This window comes from Narcine bancroftii, chromosome 5 (genome assembly GCF_036971445.1).
Source record: "Narcine bancroftii isolate sNarBan1 chromosome 5, sNarBan1.hap1, whole genome shotgun sequence".
Lineage (NCBI taxonomy): Eukaryota > Metazoa > Chordata > Chondrichthyes > Torpediniformes > Narcinidae > Narcine > Narcine bancroftii.
Window position 1 is genome coordinate 17,603,790 of NC_091473.1, and position 23,977 is coordinate 17,627,766.

Below are 23,977 nucleotides of genomic sequence, written 5' to 3' on the forward strand. Positions count from 1 at the left end.
GACAATTACACGCAAAAATGCTGAGGCAGGTCATCTACCTGAACTTCCAAAGTCCATCGCAAGCATGGCCTTAATTTGGGAAGAGTAGCTTTTATTTTTGTTTCACTGGATGTGGAACAACCTGCTCCCTGTGCACTCAAATAGGGAAGTGTGCACTTCTGCAGACTTCCCAGCATTCAGGTTGCCAAACCTGCCCATTGAACTTGTGCCAAGCTAAACCTGGCAGAAGTACAGAGGTTCCATACAAATCAAAGGGAAGAAACAGTTGCCAAGAGAACCTTTTCTTACAATTTAATCGTTAGTTTAAATATATTCAGTTGTATGATCACTCTTTATAGTTTCAACGATTTTCTGGTTTTAATTGTTTTATGATTATTTTTATTAGTGAACGTTCTTTTAATGAGAGTTTTAGCACAGGGCCTGATTCACACCGGCTGTAAGAGCCATTCTAAGAGCATAGTGAGCATAAATGGACTGGAAGAGGCCCCGTGCTCCATCAAAACATGCTGATCCATATTAATGAGGTGGGAGCCAGTCTGCCAGATCTGCTTCACTTTCACAGAATAGTAGAGTAGCCCATTTTTCAGTGTTTTTATCTCCTATCCCTGCCTTTTCCTCAATATTTTTTTCCTGTGATTTCTTATTCCCATTCATAATTCATTTAAGGAGGAGGCTTCAGAAGTAAAAAAATAGTGGCTAAACAGATTGGATTCAAGGAGGTGTGGAAAATGATGTGCATATTGCTGTCAAAGGCAACATTTTATTGGCCATTCCAAAAGGTAGTGGTGCTTCTTGAACTGTTGGAGTGAATATGGTATTCTTTCTAGATGTTTGATACAATCAATTAACTTTGTATGCCAATTCGATGAGTTTTAACCACATTAATATGCAACTGGATTCGCACGTGGGCCAGATTACATTTCCTTTGAAAGGCCATTAATATCCAGTTGGGGTTTTGAGATAATCTGTTAGTTTTTGCTGATATCCATTTTGGATTCCAGATTTTTTTTCTCTGAATGGTTGAACATAGGGCATGCCACTTTAGTTAGTGTTAAGTCAGGGGTGAGTCACTGATGAGAAAAGGCAACATTAAACCAAGTGCAAAGAAAGGATTTTTATCTGGGAAAAAAAATCAAAATCAAATTGATTTTGGGTGGACAAAAACAGGGAGAAGTGGTTCTGTGACCAGACTAGTTTCCGGAGGCCTTGACCATGGCTTTGGTTTGATGAATAGTTAATTCCCATCATGGGAACTGGGAGTTAAATTTACCTAATTAAATAAGTTTGGAATTCAAAAGCCAGTATCGTAATGGTGATCATGAGATCATTGAATTGTCATCAAAACCCAAGTCATGCATCTCTGGCATTAGAAATACACCATCAGTCCTTAATCATCTTTGGATGAAAATCACGGTACTTCCTTCATCACATTACTGTGGGGAAGACTTTTACCCAGAGTACTGACACAGTTCCAGCCAGGGACTTCTCCATAAACTTCTGAAGAGGAATTAGGGATGTTGACTTTCTCAATTATGCCTCTGCCATATAAATTAATCATTAATAATAATTGGAGGTGGTGTAGAGAAGGTTTACTAGGTTGATTCTGAAAATGAGAGATTTGCCGTATGAATGAATAGCCTGGGACAATACACATTGGAGTTTAAAAGGATGAGGGAGTGATGCTGTACAAAATTATGAAAGACCATAAGATATAAGCAGGAAGGTCATTGCCATTGGCAGGTGAGACTAGAACTTGGGGACACTGCCTCCAAGATTCAGGGTACTCAGATAAGGCTGATCAGCTTCTCCTCGACAGCAGTAAATCTGTGCAATTTTTTTTGTCCAATGAAGTACAGGGTGCCTCAGTGAATGGATTTAAGACACAGTTAGATAGATTTTTGAATAATGTGGGAAGTAATAGTTATGGGAATCAGGGTGGTATGTGGAGCTGTGTCAATGGCTGAATGGGGGAGCAGGTTTGATGGGCCAAAAGGCCTACTCTTGGCCCCATTTCTTATGTTCTTGTGAAAAAGATCATCGATGAAAGGAAATCCAAAATCCATGTGGCTCCAGACCAAAACCAAGATATCTACTTCTCACTTTTCTCTGTCACTCAGTTCAGAGATAATTCAAACTGGACAGTAAGTGCTGGCCTAACCATTGACTTCCAGGTCTCCTGGATGAAAGAAATAAAAAGCCAAAATAACAGACCTTCAACTCCAGATGCTGCAGTAATAATGAAAACAAGTAGTGGTGGTATTGGGGGGTGGATGTCAGAGGAGGTGGCGTGATCCTTAACCACTGGAGTCTCCAAAATTTGCAAAACAGTGTCAGAGTGTGGCAATTATTTGCTAGGCCTTTGAAGGACACACAAGAGAAAACTTTTTGCTACATGTGATGTGGATAATTCTAAATCTATAAATTAGATTGGATTACATGGAAAAGAATAATACAGTAATACATGGGAGAGGAATAATCATAATGTAGGTTAAGCAAATCAAATTTGCTGTTATAGTCCTGCATGAAATTTAATGAAATGCATAAAAAATAGCTTTCTCCATCTGTAATGTAAAGAACCAACTTGACATCATTGCACAGTGAAACAGGTTGAGAAATAAACTTGTAGTACAAGAGCGTCAGGGAAGAGAAACATCAGACTACTGACCTAAATGCATGAAGATCACCAATAATTTCACTGCTAATGTCTAGGCGAGACTTCTCTTAAAGAATGTTACACGTGGGAAGGAAATGGCAATTTGTCTACACCTTTGCAATCTCAGAGGCTGCTTTCTCTGTAAACACAATTGCTCCAATATTGAATCTTAAAATAATTCAAAATTTTTACATATGTTCATTTCAAATTATATCTGTGTGTATATGTACACACACACACACACACACACACACACACACACACACACACACACACACACACACACACACACACACACACACACACACACACAGGGCCCTCCATAATGTTTAGGACAAAGACAGTAGTCATTGACAGATCCACAACAGCCTCCTGAAGATTGTTTCTGATCTGTCGGAAATATGTTTGGGGATTTTTCTTCATTATGATGAGAATTCTTGTGTCATCAGCAGTGGAGTCTTCCTTGGAAAACCAGCCCCTTTGCGGTTACTGAGCTCACCAGTACGCTCTTTCTTCCTAATGATGTCCCAAACTGTTGATTTTGATAATCCTAAGGTTTGGGCAATGTCGCTTACTGTGTTTTCTTTGTTTTCAGCCTCGTAATGATTTATTTGACTTCCAATGGCACAACTCTGTTCCTCGTGTTGAAAAATGACAACTACGGACTCCAAAAGTGATCAAAAGCTTAGAAGCAAGCCTAGCTCTCTTATACCTGCACCAATGAAGCAATTAAATATACCTGAGTACTCACAAGGACTTATGAAACTAAATGACCCGAAAAATACGGTACACTGAAATGAGGGGACTAAATATAAAAAGTGCTGTAATTTCTACATGGTCAAACAAAAATGTATACAAATAACTTTGAATAAAATGTGGAATGTGCACTTTAATTTGTTTGATTACAAATTTAAAACTGTGGAGAACAGGGCAAATAAAGGAAAAAATTGTCTGTTCCAAATATTATGGAGGGCATAGTATGCGATTATTATGTGCTGTGCATTGTGTATGTGTGTGCACAGTGGTCTGGAGAGACATTTGGTTGTATATGTACAGTCAGATGACAATAAACTAGAACTTGGATTTACAGTGAGCTGTTTTTGGTCACAGGGACATGCAAAGATATTTTAAAACAATGCTGTATTTCCTGAAATATTACCTCTATTGTGGTATATGATGCTTAACATTATCTAGGGCAAACAGCAAAACAGAAGTTGGTGTTAATACCATTGTACTCAGGACTATGATTCTTTGGCTTGGCTTCGCGGACGAAGATTTATGGAGGGGGTAAAAAGTCCACGTCAGCTGCAGGCTCGTTTGTGGCTGACCAGTCCGATGCGGGACAGGCAGACACGATTGCAGCGGTTGCAAGGGAAAATTGGTTGGTTGGGGTTGGGTGTTGGGTTTTTCCTCCTTTGCCTTTTGTCAGTGAGGTGGGCTCTGCGGTCTTCTTCAAAGGAGGCTGCTGCCCGCCAAACTGTGAGGCGCCAAGATGCACGGTTTGAGGCGTTATCAGCCCACTGGCGGTGGTCAATGTGGCAGGCACCAAGAGATTTCTTTAGGCAGTCCTTGTACCTTTTCTTTGGTGCACCTCTGTCACGGTGGCCAGTGGAGAGCTCGCCATATAATACGATCTTGGGAAGGCGATGGTCCTCCATTCTGGAGACGTGACCCATCCAGCGCAGCTGGATCTTCAGCAGCGTGGACTCGATGCTGTCGACCTCTGCCATCTCGAGTACCTCGACGTTAGGGGTGTGAGCGCTCCAATGGATGTTGAGGATGGAGCGGAGACAACGCTGGTGGAAGCGTTCTAGGAGCCGTAGGTGGTGCCGGTAGAGGACCCATGATTCGGAGCCGAAAAGGAGTGTGGGTATGACAACGGCTCTGTATACGCTTATCTTTGTGAGGTTTTTCAGTTGGTTGTTTTTCCAGACTCTTTTGTGTAGTCTTCCAAAGGCGCTATTTGCCTTGGCGAGTCTGTTGTCTATCTCATTGTCGATCCTTGCATCCGATGAAATGGTGCAGCCGAGATAGGTAAACTGGTTGACCGTTTTGAGTTTTGTGTGCCCGATGGAGATGTGGGGGGGCTGGTAGTCATGGTGGGGAGCTGGCACCTAGGGAATGAAACACTGACCTGCCATTTCAGCACTAAACGGGATAATTTAAAAGGGACCACTAGATACAAACTCACATTTATCAGAAGAACGCCAGGTGAAATAAGCCAGATTTGATCACAGCTTGTGAAAGGTTAGGATTGTAATGGTGGTTATTATGAGAAACTCTGGTCTTACTGTGACATTAATTACAGAGAATAAGAAATTTATCATCGATATTAGTGATCTGAGCTTTGGAAATGCTGAGTGAATTTCCATTCTAAATTTGCTCATGAGATTAACAACACACAGTAATGAAATCAGAATGAAAGTTTTACTTGTCTAATACCCCAGATCTAGATGCGGAATCTCCGGGTTCAATTTGAATGGAGGTTTTCCTAACTCCCATTTCCTTCTCTCCTGCTGCACCCTACCATTGACATCAGGTCACTTTGCAGCTTTAGTTAAGAAGCATATAATTCCACCCAATGTTACCCGTCCTAATATCAGTTAATATCTGGGCTAGTAATTATAATTTTGTTTCAGTGCAGCTTTCATGGACCCTTTAATATTTTCCTTTCAGCAGTTATAATGTTTTATTGTTAGCACTGAATATGCATCAATGCTTTTTATTACTAGAATGCAATTTGCAATATATGTGCCAGTTCAGTTCAAAATGAGGATTGGAGACCTTGGTTGAAAGTCGATGGAAAGCTACTTGTCAGTGGCAGGATGGAAATAAAAAGTCTCTGGATGGATAGATGTCAATTAATCAGTCCCTTGCTGAGTCTTTACAGAATCATACAGCACAGAAAGGGCCTTTTCAACACACATTGTCCACGCTGACTAGAATGATAATCAATTCTAATCCTATTTGGCCGTTCTTATCGAAGTACCTATTCAAATGCCTTTTAATCATTGCCTCTTCCATCTCCTCTTGCAGTTTGCTCCAAATGCCTTTTAATTATCTTTTCTCTTTCAACACACACATTTAATTCCTGTTTAAAGATATCACTGAATTTGGTTCCAACATCTTTTTATGCAGTGTGTTCCAGATGCTCTCAAGCTTTATGACCACAATCTTTATATTTGCTATATAAAATACGCTGTTTACACCTGCAGAGTTTCTCCAGCATTGTGTTTTTACTTCAATCACCGTGTTTTCATGTTTTTCTCGAGATCATACAGCTTGCTAAATTAAAAGGATACCTTCATCATAAAATCACAACTTCCTCTGCTTCCCAGATTTTGAATTCTTTGCACGCACAAATCACAAACCATTCTGCTCCAACCCCACTGCACCTTCTCTCTGGCATGGAATTCTTTCCAAATGGAAGCAAGTCTCAGGAACATGAAGCAGTTCCTTGTGCAAGAATGTGTGCATGTATGTCTGTGCATGTGTGCCTGTATCTGTACGTGTCCATGTATGTTGAAGTTGAGTTCCAAAGTAGTGAAGAAATCAAACTGTGCAAGAAAATTGACTTTATTCTAAATACCTAGCATGCATAGATGGGAAGAAGATGAAGAGATGTCAGAACCTTTTAAGTTTCTGTGCATTCTTATTTCAGAAGACCTCTCTTAGAGCCAGCGCATCCAGACGACTGTGAAGAAGGCATACCAACACCTCAACTTTCAAAGGAGTCTGAGGAGATTTGGCATGCTGTTAGATATTCAAAAGTTCAAAATTGAAATTTGTTAGAGTACATACATGACATCAAGTACAAATCCAAGACTGTATTTCCTGAGGGCCAGGCAGAATCTAATAATAGTAACTGTAAACCGAACTCTGCGAGAATTTGGGCACAATTTAGAAAACATTTTGCATTTCATAATTTTTCTCTCTCAAGTCCTATCATATCCAATCTCATTTTTAACCTTCTTTACATGATGATATTTTTCAGTCATGGTATAGAGAGGGTATTAAAAGCTTTAAGGATGGATATTTTGCATCACTTAAACAGAATACTGCTAAATTTAACTTGCCAAATCTCAATTCTTTAGATATTTACAACTCCGGCATTTTCTTGAATCACAAGTTTCTAATTTTTCAAGAGAGTATGAATCAAATTTTGTAGATGAGTTTTTTTTTTAGCTTAATACCTTCTTGTAAAGGTTTAATATCTATTATTTATGATATATTGTTATGTCTAATTCTTTCATTCTTCTTTGGCTTGGCTTTTCGGATGAAGATTTATGGAGGGGTATGTCCACATCTGCTGCAGGCTCGTTGGTGACTGACAAGTCCAATGCGGGACAGGCAGGCACGGTTGCAGAGGTTGCAGGGAAAATTGATGGGTTGGGGTTGGGTGTTGGGTTTTTCCTCCTTTGTCTTTTGTCAGTGAGGTGGGCTCTGCGGTCTTCTACAAAGGAGGTTGCTGCCCGCCGAACTGTGAGGCGTCAAGATGCCTGGTTGGAGGCGATATCAGCCCACTGGCGGTGGTCAATGTGGCAGGCACCAAGAGATTTCTTTAAGCAGTCCTTGTACCTTTTCTTTGGTGCACCTCTGTCTCGGTGGCCAGTAGAGAGCTCGCCATAGAACACGATCTTGGGAAGGCGATGGTCCTCCATTCTGGAGACGTGACCCACCCAGCGCAGTTGGGTCTTCAGCAGCATGGATTCGATGCTTGTGGACTCTGCCAGCTCGAGTACTTCGATGTTGGTGATGAAGTCATTCCGATTAATGTTGAGGATGGAGCAAAGACAGCGCTGATGGAAGCGTTCTAGGAGCCGTAGGTGATGCCGGTTAGAGGACCCATGATTCGGAGCCGAACAGGAGTGTGGGTATGACAATGGCTCTGTACACGCTGATCTTTGTGTGTTTCTTCAGGTAGTTGTTTTTCCAGACTCTTTTGTGTAGTCTTCCAAAGGCGCTATTTGCCTTGGCGAGTCTGTTGTCTATCTCTTTGTTGATCCTTGCATCAGATGAAATGGTGCCGCTGAGGTAGGTAAACTGGTTGACCGTTTTGAGTTCCGTGTGCCCGATGGAGATGTGGGGGGGGGGGGGGGCTGGTAGTCATGGTGGGGAGCTGGCTGATGGAGGACCTCAGTTTTCTTCAGGCTGACTTCCAGGCCAAACATTTTGGCAGTTTCCGCAAAACAGGACGTCATGCGCTGGAGAGCTGGCTCTGAATGGGCAACTAAAGCGGCATCATCTGGAAAGAGTAGTTCACGGACAAGATGCTCTTGTTTCTTGGTGTGAGCTTGCAGGCGCCTTCATACCGTTCATTAAAAATCAAAAATGCTTGGGAACAGGATTTAAATTTGACTATATTGGATGTGGATTGGGACACAATTCTTAAGTTGGTTAATAGCTCTTCCTTATGTGTTCATCATTGTTTATTACAATTTAAAGTGGTACACAGGTCAGAGAAGCGTCATTAATTCATATGGTCTGGACTTGTCCTAGTCTAGAAAAATACTGGAGAGAGGTTTTCCATACTCTTATCAAAAATTTTCAATACAGATTTAACACCGAACCCTTTGGTGGCCCTCTTCGATGCAATGGGAGGGAATGATTCTTCTTTAACTCTGGTTCAGAGTCATGCTATTTCTTTTGCCTCTCCTTTGGTGAGGCATGCAATTTTACTTAAATGGAAGGATGCTGCCCCGCCTACTCACGATCACTGGTTGCGTGACATCATGTCCTGTGTGAATATGGAAAAGATTCATTATTCAGTTCATCATTCAGATATAAGATTCCAGACGATATGGAGGTAATTTATGACTCACTATCTTACTTTATAATTTTACTCCAATGTAATTAAATTGTCTGATTTGTATCTTTTCCAAGTTCTTTATATTATTATTTTTTTAAACCTTTGTTTTTCTTTTAATACCAATCATATATAGCATCTAACTACATGGTTAGGTAATGAGTTTGAGTTTTTTTCCTCTACTCTTCTTCTTTCCTTGCAACTTTATTTGAATTATTAGTTTTTTTTCCTAAAAGAGGTATATACTATTTGGAATATGAAGTATGGATATGAATTACTATTTATGTATGCCATCTCATCTTATTGAATTGTTTGTTAGTATAAGTTTTTTAATTAAAATCAATAAAAATATTTTAAAAAGAAAAGAAACCAAACTCAAGAAGATGTAAACAAACTGTCTGTGCAAATACAGAAAATAAATATTCAGTAATAAATAATGAGAAAAGTAAGTGACTTTAAATGAGTCTCTGAATGAGTCTGTGATTCAGGAGTCTGATGGTTGAGGGGCAGCAGCTACTCCTGAACCTGGAGATACGAGTCTTGTGGTACCTGAATCTCTATCCTGATGGCAGCATCGAGAATAGGGGATGTCCTGGGTGGTGTGGATCCTTGAAACTTGCTGCTGTTCTCTGACGGCAGAGATCTGGGGAGAGTTATGTCCACATCCACTACCTTTTGCAGTCTTTCTGCTCAGAGGTATTAGTTACCAGTCAGTCAGCCATCTCTCCATGACACATCTATAGAAGTCTGCCAAGGTTTCTGAAGACAAAAACGGATCCTCTGAAAACTTCTGAGTAAGTACCCTGATGTGCTTCCTTCACAATTACATTGGTAATGATGGGACCAGGAAAGGTCCTCCAAGATAGTCACTCCCAGGAATTTAAATTGGGTCACCTTCTCCACCTCTGATCCCCCAATGATCACTGGATCATACATTTCTGATTTTCCTTTCCAAAAATCTACAATCAGCTATTTGGTTTTGGCGACATTAAGTGCAAGGTTGTTGTTAATGCACTATTCAGCCAAGTTTTCAATCTCTCTCCTGTCTGGTGACTCATCACCCTTTTTTATACAGCTTACCATGGTGGTATTGCAGCGAATTTGTAAATGGTGTTGTTGTTGTATCAAGCCACACAGTAATAGGTATCGATTGAGTAGAACAGGGGGCTGAATACGCTGATGGATATTGTGGAGATGTTCTTACCAATCTGTACTGATTGGGGTCTAGGGTTGAGGATATCCAAGATCCAATTGAATAGAGAGGTATTGAGGCAAAGTCTTGGAGTTTGTTGATTAGTTTTGAGAGGATGATGATGTTGAATGCCAAATTACAGTCAATTTTAAAAATCCTGACGTATGCATTTTTCCTGTCCAAGTGTTCCAGGTCTTTGTATAGAGCCAGTGGAATGACCTATTTCTGCAGTACTCCATATAACAATTTACGGAGCGGAAACAGGCCATGTTGGCCTTTCGAGTCCACACCGGTTCACTGATTTTGTGTGCCCTCTTCAGGCAATGGTCCCGATGGGTTTGCCTCTCGAATTCCAACTTCAGTGGCTGAATTCTTCCGTTATTCCACCTTGGCAAACTCCAAGAGTCTCGTTTGCAAAACCTACAAATTGGGAAGATAAAGAGGTCCACGAGCTCCTTCCCCTCCAAGCTCCATCAAACTTCTCCTGATGCACTGAGGAAAGTATACTGTCTGATTGGATCATAGCCTGGTTTGATTTAATTTAAGTGCTTAGATATGCAGAAAGTTGTACAAGGTAGCACACAATGCCAGGTCCTCACATGTTCTGACCATTGCCGACATTAATGTAAGGGGCTGCCTCAAGAAGGCAGCCAACATCATAAAGGAATACCCATTGTCCTTTTCAGTGACCTCTTCTCATTGCTATCTTCAAGCAGAAGATACAGAAGACTGAAACCAGCACCTCTTGGTTCAAGAACAATTTCTTTCCAACAGCTATCAGGGTCTGAATCTCCCCTTGTTACACAAATCATAGACAGCTTCAAAATTACAAAAGGATTGTCTACATTATTGAAAGTCACTTTTTTTTTGCACTAGGATTACAGTGAATACTTATTATCTATCTATCCTATATATTGACTCTTTTATACAATTCAATTAGTTTACTGTTAAGTACCTGTTCAGCTGCAGCAGGTAACAATTTCAGTGCATATGTACATTGTACAATGTGCATGACAATAAACTCAGCATCATTACAAACCTCCACATCCACTGAACTGACGTTGGTGTCTTCTAGCATGCAGCTGTGGAAACCACCTACTCACTTTCTTTATCTTGGCTACATGTAGATTTCACATAAAACCCATCAGCCAAGTGGAAACAAGTCACTCACAATCAAAAGGGGTGACCTGGGAAGGAGAATTTGTGCAATGTTAGTGTTGGGACTTAAGGTCTCTGTAAAGCACTTTTGGATATTCTGATGTACTGAAAGAATAGAACAGAAATAACACCTTTCTGTAAGTTCCCCAAACCAGTTTTAGCCCTTTGAATCTGCCCTTTCATAATGTATACTTTGGACTTGGTCCATGGGTAAACTAGAGTATGAAACCAGTACAAACCAGCTGGTGGTTGGGTATAAATCCAGTCCCAGGAAACAGGGACACAGAGTCCAAAGGGTCAAGGATGTATTTAGGAATTAAATTTATTGATATATTGTAGCGGCCCACCACCGCAGCAATTGGGCCGGCACTCCGAATGGCAAGCGGCACTCGCTCCAGCAGGCAGACTGGCAGCTAAGGCAGCGTAGGGGCCAGCATCCCCAACATGGCTCTGACCCCGCTGCACAGCCAACAGATAGGGGCGGCACGCAGGGAAGAAGGTATTGTCATATAAGATTGTACCCGTGATCGGGAAACCCACTATTGTTATGTGGGCAGTGATATCAGCAAATGGAGGCAAATGGTGTGAACACAAATGGTATTAAAGTCGGGCTTCAGCCCCAATAAACCAGAGCCATACCTGATTACACTCGTGTGTGTGTGTGTGTGTGTGTGTGTGTGTGTGTGTGTGTGTGTGTGTATGTGTGTGTGTGTGTGTGTTTTTACTTCGAGTGGTGCTTGGCTACAATTGGTGACCCTGATGATTTAGATGGGATCTAAACCCCAATGATGAGCGAACTGGCAGCGGTCCACAGAGTCGCACTGAAGCTGTCGACCTTCAGCCACGTGTGTGGTTTGACCAGTTTCAGATCTGGCAGATGACAGCAGAATCCAGTACTACCACGTGGTGAGCTCCCTGGACCAGGAAACGGCAAGCTGGGTGGCCAATTTCATCTGGGGGCCCCTGTCAGAAGGCAGTTACACCACCTTCAAAGACTTACTCATTGAGACCTTCGGCGCGAGAGAGGGGCACATCTGCTCCATTTGGATGGGCTGGGTTCGTACTCTAGTTTACCCATGGACCGAGTCCAAAGTATACATTATGAAAGGGCAGAGTTCAAAGGGCTAAAACTGGTTTGGGGAACACCTGCACTCCTTACAGAAAGGTGTTATTTCTGTTCTATTCTTTCAGTACATCAGAATATCCAAAAGTGCTTTACAGAGACCTTAAGTCCCAACACTGACATTGCATAAATTCTCCTTCCCAGGTCACCCCTTTTGAGTGACTTGTTTCCACTTGGCTGATGGGTTTTATGTGAAATCTACATGTAGCCAAGATAAAGAAAGTGAGTAGGTGGTTTCCACAGCTGCATGCTAGAAGACACCAACATCAGCCCATTGACCCTGATGAACGATATGCTGGACCTCATTGGGAAGCATGAACCTTGCACAATGTTCGAGTAGGCGTTCCTAGAGCAACTACCTGAGGATGTCCAACTGCTCCTGGTGGTCACTGACTTCAGTGACCCCCGGAAAGTCACAGCACTAGCAGACATCCTATGGAAGCAGAAAAGAGAGTGCTCGGCATCCGTAGGGCTCATCGCCAAATCCCACAGCCAGACCCGCCTAAGGAATAGCAACCCCAAAAGGAAGGTGAGCCCAATGACCAGTGATGCTGACCTCCGTGCATGTTCCAGGGAAACGCAGGGGCCAACTGTCGCTGCTGACCATGGCAGCTGGCCAACAAGACAGCCTCCTGTACATGAGGACCGTCAATCCAGGTGGCGGTTCCACAGGAAACCAGAAGCAGGCAAGTAGGCCTCACACTGAGGGTTGCCAACAGCAGCATGATCAAGACCTATGGCACACGCAAAGTTCAACTGCAGTTGGGAGGCAGCCTCTTCTCGTGGATGTTCATGATGGCAGCAGTGGAACAGTCGCTCCTCAGGGCAGTCTTCCTGCAAACCCACAGCCTGCTGTTGGACCTGAAGGGTCAGAGACTGGTTCATGCATAGACTTTCTCCCTCAAGGATGCCAGGCTCCCGGCTCCCCACCTGTACTCAGTATAGCGATCTACAGAAGAGTACGCAAAGATCCTGTCAGAGTTTCCGGCAGTGACTACTCCCCAGTTCACCACAGAGATGACCCTGGCACAGAGTGCAGGATCACATCCTCACCCAAGGTCCATCGCTCCACACATGAGTTAGATGACTCCCCCTGGAAAAACTCCAACTAGCAAAGGAGGAGTTCAAGAAGCTGGAAAAGCTCGGCATAGTACAGTGGTCAGACAACCCTGCATATGGAGCCCAAAGCCACTAGGGATTGGAGACCATGTGGTGACTACCACTGTCTCAACGAGGCCACAACCCCAGATTATTACCCTATGCTGCACATCCAAGATTTTGTAGCCAACCTGCATGGGGCAAAGATCGTCTCGAAAGTAAACCTCATGCGGGGATACCATCATATCCCTGTACACCTTGATGACAGCTCCAAGACCATCATCATCACCCCATTCGGCTTGTTTGAATTCTTGTGCATGTTGTTCGGGTTAAAAATGCCGCGTAAACCTTCCAGCGGCTGATGGACGCAGTGGACCAAGACCTGGATGGCATATTCGTCTACCTAGATGACATCCTCGTTATGAGCAAAGACCGGCAAGAACACTTGGTGCACCTTCGCAACCTCTACACCTGGCTGAATAAGTTTGGACTGACGATTAACCCAGCCAAATGCCAGTTCGGGTTGGAGACCATTGACTTCCAGGGTCATAGGATAACCAAGGAAGGGGCCACACAATTGCCCAGTAAGGTGGAGGCCATCCAGATGTTTCCTAGGCCAAGCATGTCCAGGGGACTACAATAGTTCATGGGGATGATCAACGTTTATCACAGGTTCATCCCCTCAGCTGCCAGAATCATACGACCCTTGTTTGCCTGGATGGTAGACAAGGCCAAAGATGTAATGTGGGACAAAGAGTCAGTGGAGGCTTTCGTGAAGGCCAAGGAAGCTCTGTTGACACACCCCAGGGTGTGGGCTCTAACAGCCCTGACGGTGGATGCCTCAGGAACGGCGATCGACAGTATTCTGGAGCAGCAGATCGAAGGGAGTTGGCGACCGCTAGCTTTCTTCAGCAAACATCTGCGGCCTCCGGAACTGAAGTACAGCGCTTTCGACAGAGCTACTGGCTCTGAACTTAGCCATCTGCCTCTTCCGGTACTTCTTCGAGGGCAGGACATTTACAGCCTTTACCAACCACAAACCCCTGACCTTCGCCCTGGCCAAAATCTCGAAACCCTTGTCAGCTCGCCAACAGCATCATCTATCGTATATCTCCGAGTACACCACAGATGTGCGGCATGTCTCGGGCAAGGACAACATGCACTATCCAGGCAGAACATCCACACACTATCGAAGGGAGTGGATTTCGTGGTGCTAGCAGAGGTGCAGCAAGACAATGCGGAGATGCCCCAGTGCAGGACAGCCATATTGGGACTGCAACTCCAGGACATCCTGCTCGGCACAGGTAACCACCACCCTCCCCTGTGACGTGGCCACCAGACAGGCCAGACCTATCATCCCAGCGGCTTGGAGACAACAGGTTTTCGATTCCATCCACGAGCTGGCTCACCCATCCATCAGGACCACGGTCCAGCTGGTGGCCAGCAAATATGTGTGGCATGGTCTCTGGAAACAGGTCAGCAGGTGGGCGAAGGCATGCATGCAGTGCCAAACAGCCATGGTACAGTGGCATACCAAGACCCCACTGCAGCACTTCGAGCCCACAGAGCGAAGGTTTGACCACGTCTACATGGACATCGTGGGACCCCTACCAGTATCCCAGAAGTTCTGCTACCTGTTCACAATGGTCGATCGTTTTACCAGGTGGCCAGAAACAGTCCCGATGGCAGACACCTCCACGACCTCATGCGCCAAGGGCCCTCATCTTCTCCTGGGTGGCACAGTTTGGGGTACCCTCCCACATTACATCGGACAGAGGGGCCCAATTCACCTCCAGCTTATGGTCCAACCTTGCTAGCCTGTGGGGCGCTCAGCAACAGCACACGACAGCCTATCATCTTCAATCAAATGGGCTGGTGGAGCACTTCCACAGGCACCTCAAATTCACACTCATGGCCAGACAACAGGGACCCAAATGAGTAAATGAGCTACCATGGGCACTGCTGGGGTTCCGAACAGCGCCCAAGAAGGTCATCAACACCTCTTCCACCGAACACGTCTACGGAGCTCCACTGATGGTCCCCGGGGAATTCGTATCACCTCCAGACAAGCAACAAGATGACACAGCAGCATCCTCCGCAGGCTATGGGAATGAGTTGGCAACCTGGCCCAGACTCCACCAACCAGGCATGGACAAGTGAGGACCAACATATCCAAAGAGCTACAGGACTGTATGCTTTCATTTGCAGGGGTCCATACCATCCACTGCTACAGAGGGCATATAAGGATCCATTCCGGGTCGTATGCAACAACGGCGCCACATTTGAGCTGAAGGTCGGAAGCAAGGCAGAGGTCTTCACGACAGATAGAATGAAGTCGGCACACCTGGACCCAGCATGCCCAGTCAAGATGCCAGTACCACGCAAGAGAGGCAGGCCACCAAAGCCTACAGAGGCACTGCTTTCAGGCAGCAAAGACAATACCGCTGGTTCTGGAGGGGGTTATGTAGCGGCACGCTGGTGGGGAAATCAGGCCGCCGCTCTGGATGGCGATCCAGGAGACCACGCAGCTGCACTAGCCCCAGCAAGTGAACTGGCGGCCAACATGGCGCTGGCCCCCCTGCACAGACAACAGGTAGGGACAGCGTGCAGGGAAGAAGGTATTGCCGTATAAAAATGTACCTGCATGCAGGAAACCCGCTATTGTTATGCAGGCAGTGATGTCAGCAAATGGGAGAAAATGGTGGGAACACAAACGTATAAAAGTCGGGCTTCAGTCCCAATAAACCAGAGCTATACCTGACTACACTCGTGTGTATGTGTCTTTACTTTGAGTTGCGCGTGGCTACAATATTATATTTTGCAAGCTGTGGGGCACAATTTCAGATACAAATCTGGCATGGTTCATATGGTGTCAATATAAGTAGATATTAATTTATGAAATACCAAATTGTCTGAGGTATAGAGACTGCAATACTGATTAAAAGACTTCATTGTATAAAGTATTTTCTGAACATATTGCCAGCTTTCTTCATTAGCTTTTAAGAACAAGTCACTATTCCATGATTTTAAATTCCATTTAGTCGGCATGTATGAGGTTATTAAGGACCTTTGATTATGACAGGAACACATTTAAAATTATAGGGCAGAAGCCAAATATAGAGCAGCCTAATCCTGGACACAATCAAATTGTGCAAACAGTTGATCAATCACTGAGGGATTGAGACCTGGATTTATCTTTTAAAGCTTCGAGTACGCAATCCTGAAACTAGGTCAAAGATGCTATTCTTTCAGTAAAAGCTGCTGCCTCTCTATATCCTTAAAAACCAAGGCCTACTCCTCCATTCTTGATTCCAAGAAAATAGCTAGAGACATATCTGAAGACCCCACTGCGTGTCTCCAGCCATTTGTGTACTACCTTTCTCCAGACTTCAGAGTACATGCATTATATTGAATAGATCAGCCATTCACAACAGCCCCCTGGGGGCCACAGCACATCCAAGGGGGACATGGATTGAAATCCTAAATATTTTTAAAATGTTTTTATGTAGTCTGAAGGAGAGAAGTATGGAAGAAACCAACTAAACTTGTCTGCTTCACAGCAAAGGAGGCCCATAAACTCTGAACAGCTTTCTAAAGGGGCCATAGCCAAAGAAAATGGTTGACAATGGGTATAGATAATTTCCAAAACAAGGTTGATTACAAACATTCAACTAAATACTTATGACTCTGTCCTGAATTCTATTAAATTATGGGAATGATTGAGTTAAAGCAATAACGTATGTTATGGGGAACTGTCCTGACCAGAACATCGACTGATGACAGACTGACCTGAGGAGTATTTCTTGCCTTCACTGCTTTCTAGCAGATGCCACCTTTTGCCTTTGATCTGAGTCTGTTCTAGGGAACCCATGCAACATTCAGTGGATAACTCGCATCTTAAAATAGATTTCAGCAGGAGGGACATTAGCAATTTTTTAAAACATTGATTTTAACATCCATATTTCAGCCATCATTTGTGAACACTTGAAACAATTCTTTAGCAATGGATATTTGATTCCTTTCATTACTGGTTAGAACTTGAGAAAAGATATAGTAGAGAATAATGTCACCAGCCAAATAGAGAGGTCTGAACTTATGATCTGACAATGCGAGTTCAAATCCCAACAAACACAACTGAGGTTCACCTAATTAAATAAAAATTGGTAATTAAAAACCACTAAACATAACAATGACCATGAAATGACTGAAGTGTTGTTACTTTTACTTTTATATACCTGGGAAACTGCAGGAAGTTAAGACTCTAATTACAATCTGTACACTGTACTCATGTATAGGAGAATAAACCTTTTACTTATTTGGAGAGTTGATGGGGAAAGTGGGGTCAATAACATGGGATTAGAGTTGGATTAGTACATGCAAGCACTTGATATCAGTTTGGACTCATGAGCTGAAGGGCCTGTTTCTGTGATACATGATTTATTGCCCATTCCTGATTGCCCCTTGAAATGAGTGGGTTTCCAGGGGTCTTCAGGGAACAGTCAAACATGAACAGACTGCAGAGAGTGCTGCAGATAAATTAATCTAAAGGAGGTTAATGAATCAGATGGGTCCTTACAATGATTCAGTTGAGGCATGTCATCATAACTTTTATCTTTCTATTCAAAACATACTTAATTATTTGTATTTCAATTTTCTAGCTGCCATAAAGGGAATTGAACTTCTAAAGCAAGATCAAAAATCTAGTTCAGTAACTTAACTGATAAGTTACCATATTTTATAGATGCCCATCTGATTCACTTACATCCTTTAATTCTTGGCAACTTCAGAACCATTTTAAGTAGTTTTCTTTCATGGGATGCACACATTGATACCAAGCTGAATATTATTATTCATCCAATAGTTAATCTTGGGAAATGGCACTTGGATATTTGTTTCTTGTGATGTTCGATTGGGAGTTCTTGGATTTTATCCCAAACACAATGAAGAATCATTGATATGTTTATAAATCAGGGAGGTATTAAGAGAAGAAATGACAGAAAATTGCCCCATGTGCCTCCTTTGCACTTTATCATATAGTTAAGATGTAAATTTAAATTTTTAAATAACAAAAAAATATTGTTGCGGCAGATAGACACTGGCAGATTGCTTGAATGCTTTTCACATGATAAAAACAGCAAGACAGAATATGCTTGTAGTGCATGGGATGCAAATAAAATGTCTTGTTTTCTCCCGGATAATGATCTGCGTGAGTTGACGTTAAAGATGAATCTATCCGGGATTGTGTATTTTTTCATGCTTCTGAAGTGCTTTGGAGATGCGGAATGATTTTGAGAGTTTGGAGGCAAGGCTCTGCTGACGTAGCGAGGCAAAATACTGTGGGTACAGGGGTTGGATGCAGAGTGAACTGATTTTAATAAAAGTCAGTCAGTTTACATTGGCAGCTCATCAGATTGGATAAAAATAAAATCTTCCAAAAATCTCCATAGCCTCTTTCAAGATAGAGGAGCAGGCCTAATGACCCATCAAGTCTGCTCTGCTATTCTAATCGTGAGCTGATCCATCCTTCCCCTTGGTCGCCTAACCCTTGATACCCTGACTAATCAAATATGTCAATCTCCACCTTAAATACATCCAATGGCCTCACTTCCACAGCTGCATGTGGCAACAAGTTCTACACACTCATGACCCTCTGACTAAAGTTTTAAATTGATGTCTTTTTATTCTGAAGTTGTGCCCTCTTCCTAGACTCCCCTATCATGGGAAACATCCTTGCCACATCTACCTTGAACAGGCCTTTCAGCATTCAAAATGCCTCAATGAGGTCCCCCTTCACTCTATTGTACTCTAATGAGTACAGTCCAAGAGCCGACAAATGTTCCTCATGTGCCAACTCTTTCATTCCTGTTATCATTCCAGCAAATCTTCTCTGAACCCTCTCCAACTCCAGCACATTTTTTCTCAAATAAGGCACCCAAAACTATACACAGTAGTCTACGTGAGGTCTACCAGTGCCCTATAGAGTTACAATATTACATCCCTGCTCTTATATGCTATTCCTCTAGAAATGAATGCCAATATCGGATTCACTTTCTTCATCACTGAATCAACCTGTTGAGGTTAACCTTTAGGGTATCCTGCATGAGGACTCAATTTTTTTTAAAAGACAGGCTATTTCAGCCCATAAGCCTGTGCCACCCAATTTACATCCCATTAACCTACAACCCTGGTATATTTTTGAAAGGTGGGAAAACCCATGCAGACACGGGACAAATATACAAACAGTGCAGGATTCAAACCCCGGACCCGACCGCTGGAGCTGTAAAAGTGATGCACTAACCACTATGCCAACCGTGACACCCTTCCCATCTAAATAATAGTCTGCTCATCTATTTCTTTGACCAAGGTCCATGACCGTTCACTTTCCAACATTGTATATCATCTGCCATCTCTTTGCCCATTCTCCTAATCGATCCAAGTCTCTCTGCAGCCTTTCTGTATCCTCAGCACCACCTGCCCTATGACCTATTTTGGTATCATCTGTAAATTTAGCCATAAAGCCATCTACTCCATAATCCAAATCATTTATATACAATGTAAAAAGAAGCGGTCCCAACTCTAATCCCTGCAGAACACCACGAGCAACAGGTAGCCAACCAGAATAGGACCTTTATTCCCACTCTTTGTTTCTTGCCTATCAGCTAATGCTTTACCCATGCTCGTACCCTTCCTGTAATTCCACGGGCTCTCATCTTGTTAAGCACCTTGTCAAAAGCCTATTGTAAGTCCAAATACACAACGTCTACTGCATCTCCCTTGTGATCTCTTCAAAAAATTACAATAGTTTTGCCAAGCATTATTTTCTTTCAGGAAAACATGCTGATTTGGGCATATCTTTTCACACATCTGCAGTTTGGGGATCACTTCTCCAACACCATCCTCTATCTTGCAACCAAGCCAACTTTGAATCCAATCTACCAAGTCTCTGTGAAATCCCATGTGTTTTAATCTTCTGTGTCAGCCTACCTTGATAAACCTTGTCAGATGCCTTACTCAAGTCTATGGACACCATCCACTTCCCAGCCCTCAGTTATCTTCATCACCTCATCAAATATCTCAATTGAATTTGTACAACATGACCCGCCTCATATAAAGCCATGCCAACTATCCACAATTAATCCAGGATTTTCCAAGTATAAGTAATTCTTATCTCTACAAGGCTCCAGAAGTCTCCTCTTTTCCCTCTTTCAATAACCTGGGATATATCCCATCAGGCCCTGGGCACTTAATACTCTTCAAGAGGACCAAAACCTCTTCCTTCTTGATTTCCATTAATTAATATCTTGTACCTATTGGCTTATAAATAGCCTTCCCAGCATCCAGGACATGTTAAATGCATTTCAATTTTTTTTCCAACACTTATGAATGCAATTCAGGGCAGCCATCTCCTGTCGTTGTCCACTCTGCCCAATGTGTAACTCCAGAACAACTTAGTGGACTCTATCCTCTTCGATGCACCATAATGCTTCGCTCAGTTGTAATACAATATGTCAAAAGATGATCATAATAATAATAATAATAATGAACAACATAAACAAGATCACGTCCATTTTCCCTACATTCTGCAACTTCTATCTTGTAAAATTGTGTTCATATGCAGGAAGCGATTCTTTAAAGTCTGCATTGTTAACTGGTCATGCCACCCATTCATCTCATGGAGGGGAAAGTTGGAAATCTAAAAACCAAGTTTCCATCCAGTGTCGATGAACAGAAGGTCATGGGTGACACAACTTTGATTTTGTCAATGGCAGAAGCACCCCTGTTATCAGCAACATAGACTCCAAATACCAGCCTTGGAACATACGAGTTACAGCACAGTACAGGTCCTTCAGTCTACAATGCTGTGCTGACCCCTGTAAACCTTGCTATATACAAAATACATTACATTGTCCTGTGGTGAGATCGGTGACAGATAGGAGATTGAGACACTTACGGGATTTTCCACTTCATCTGTGGCGTGGTGTACAGCCCACCAGTCTGATGTCCATTCCCAGACATTTCCTACCATATTGAAGAGACCATAACCATTGGGAGGAAAAGCGGTGACCTGTGAGATTGATGGAGAGGGAACACAAGGGCCCTTTATCCACACACCACATCCTCTTCATCACAACATAGGCAATGTCAAAACATAAAGCAAATATGAAATTGAATGCATATTATCATCATTTTTAAAAAAAATTAAAATAACAGCAAATACCACATCAAAGTAGGCTGATCGTGGCAAATCAGCTCAAATCCTATTCTTTATTTTAGTTCTATCATCGTTAAAAAGCCTGAATACTTAACTTATTATTTTCTACTCAGCTATGGCACAGTACAAACATTAATAAATACAACAGACTTTATCAATCTTTCTCATCCTGATCCATTCCACTCACCATCACTTAAATGAATAGAAAGTAAAAGACTGACAAGAGACAAATGAGATAATATGGAACAAGAGGAGTTTGTAAAGAAAAATAAGTGCCTGAAATGAGAGTGTGAGGTGTCGCATTACTAAGAATTTGGAAGATGGTAAAACAACAAATGATCATATTATCCATCTTATCACACACACGAGTGGGAGGGAGTCATCAGCAGTCCTGACACTGTGCGGATTTCTTGTTCAAAATATTGAAATGCTGGAGGAGCTCAGCAGGTCTTGTAGCATCCAGAGGAGGTAACGATATTTTTACCTCTATGGGCTCAGCAAGACTTGCTGAGTTCCCCCATCATTTCTGTCTTTTTACTACAGTCACAATGTCTGCAGACTTCCGTGTCTTACTGCAATTCTTGTTCAACTCCTTTCAGGTTTCAGGTGCAATGCCACTGTAGATTTTGAACTACACAACTAAAATTCAGATGGAGTGACACTTACAGGAGCAGAGTTGGCATATCCATCATCTGCTGTGTTGTGGGAAGGAAAATCTCCTTGCCAGATGTTCATGTAATGTTGGCCTTTTGGGTGCAGCTTGTTCCCCCATGGGAAGAGTCTGTAGGAAAGTTAAAGTTGATCCAACAATCAGTATCCCTGTTTTTGGATCCCGTGCAGTAGAAATAAAACAAAATTCTTCAAAAGGCATTATTAATTTTCTTTCTCTCTCTCTCTTTCTCTTTTCCCTCTCAACATTCTGCTTCTTTCACTAAGGATCTTATTTGGGAGAATGCTATGAAGCAAAACTAGTGGAAATCTCAAACAAAAAAAAACAAAAACACTTGTTATATTTACAAGGAAAGCCTGGATAAAGATCATTAGGTGGATTTCTATTGGCACGACAGCCAGTGGCACCAGCACAAATGGAGGTTAACAAGAGGTGCATGGATGCTGGGGGCTGAAGAAACTTAGCAGGTCACACAGCATCCATGGAAAGCAAAAGGCAGTCAACATTTTGGGCCTGAGCCATGTTCTTTGATTTACATTCTGTTCTCACCCATCCTTTCCCTGCTGCCAACTTTCTTCATTCTTCTTTCCAGCTACTCCAGAATGATGGCAATTTTTCTCAAGTTGGTTATTTATACTTCAGAAATGTATTCAAAAGTAAATTGACCTCAAATGTCAGTCCTATCTCGCTAACGAGTTACACAGCTAAAATAGTACAAGTAGAAATGACTTTTTTGGGGAGGTTTTCAGAATTCCTGGATAATTGTGCATAAAACCGACTTGCGTTAAAAGCCACAATGACAGAAGTTCCCCTTGCCATCAGTTATTTTCAGCTAAAACATGAAAAGCTTAACATTTATGAAACAAAACGTAATTGCAACAGAACTGTCAGAGGCTTTTTTTCAACAACTGTCTGAATTGCTGACTACACATCTGAGGCATGATCTATCTCTCATGGCCAATGCTAATAATGTGTGGCAGGAAATGAAATACCAGCTCTATATTTACTGAGCTATCAATGCACTTTAGTGATAGCTGCTGCTGAAGCTTTGGTGAGTAAGGGTGTGAGGACAATGTGTCATGGTATTTTCCATCTTCAGGTTATTAGCTTTGAAATTTGGAATGGGATAGATGACAAGAGTGCTCTTTAGCTTATATATCTCTCGTTCCATTTTACCTGCTTCTGTTTCAGTGTTATATGGTATTGATTCTTAAACTTTGCATCTTAAAGTACGAAAGAAAGTGTAGGTGATTATTTGATTCATTGTTCCTGAATCACTATTTACCATCCTCAGTTTAAATACATTGCATAAAAACCAACAGGAGCAGCATTTGCTCTGTACATCAAAAGAACAAAGATAAATAAGTCTCCTTGGAATAGTTGCAGTCATGAGCAGGGATGGTAGAGCTTGTCCAATAATATATATATAAAATACTGCTTTTGGAGATAGTCTTGAAACAGATGTATATTACGTACACATGCATGCATTCTTGGTGTTGAGTGTATGTGTCAAACTGCGTTGTTTGCAAACAGTTGCTTGCAACATTTTTATAACTTTGCGTACACAAATACTATCCTCTCTTAATCCACATCTTATGATATGATCTTAATCAATCAATTCAAGTCAGATAGCATGAATGTCCATGCACAGAAATTACCATCTTATCAGATGCCAGGAGTGTTATAGTTACTATAACCGGCAGTTTTAGTTGTACATTTTCAAGCTTTAGCTATTTATAACATGCAGGATTATTTAACTGCTCAACCCCTCCAGCAATGAAAAGCAGATCGATTTTATAAAAGTACATTAGAAAATGCTCACAGCTAAGCTCCTTGGACTGATAGGCATGATGTTTGAGATTGTGTGAACCCTTCAGCGCATAGTATGTCATCTGAAGCCATTAGAAAATGCTCACAGCTAAGCTCCTTGGACTGATAGGCATGATGTTTGAGATTGTGTGAACCCTTCAGCACATAGAATGTCATCTGAAGCCTGATGGGAAGGACTCCGACCTCTGAGAGAACCCATTGATAGTGAAGGTACGATGTACCCTTGAAGATGTAT

The 23,977-nt window shown here is 42.4% G+C and overlaps 2 protein-coding genes across 10 annotated transcripts in view; one reads left to right on the forward strand and one right to left on the reverse strand.

The window, feature by feature from the left end:
- Positions 1-3,726, forward strand: part of setmar (SET domain and mariner transposase fusion gene) — a 96,875-nt gene extending 93,149 nt beyond the window's left edge. Inside the window, exon 2 of one of the 3 annotated variants that reach the window (XR_011357365.1) lies at positions 3,249-3,726. Coding sequence is in view for 1 of the 3 variants with exons in the window: in XM_069936928.1 (XP_069793029.1) it covers positions 3,249-3,256 (8 nt within the window). In the remaining 2 variants the exon portion in view is untranslated. The remainder of the gene's footprint in view (positions 1-3,248) is intronic. The other 2 variants (XR_011357364.1, XM_069936928.1) reach the window with 2 other exon arrangements.
- Positions 1-23,977, reverse strand: part of sumf1 (sulfatase modifying factor 1) — a 117,207-nt gene that overhangs the window by 37,093 nt on the left and 56,137 nt on the right. For 5 of the 7 annotated variants that reach the window (XM_069936922.1, XM_069936927.1, XM_069936921.1 and 2 more), the window contains 2 exons: positions 21,909-22,023; positions 20,982-21,095 (listed from right to left, as the gene is read on the reverse strand). In XM_069936922.1, coding sequence (XP_069793023.1) covers positions 20,982-21,095; positions 21,909-22,023 — 229 coding nt within the window. Of the gene's footprint in view, positions 1-6,213; positions 8,391-16,883; positions 16,927-20,981; positions 21,096-21,908; positions 22,024-23,977 lie in introns of those variants that run through there. The other 2 variants (XM_069936924.1, XM_069936925.1) reach the window with 2 other exon arrangements.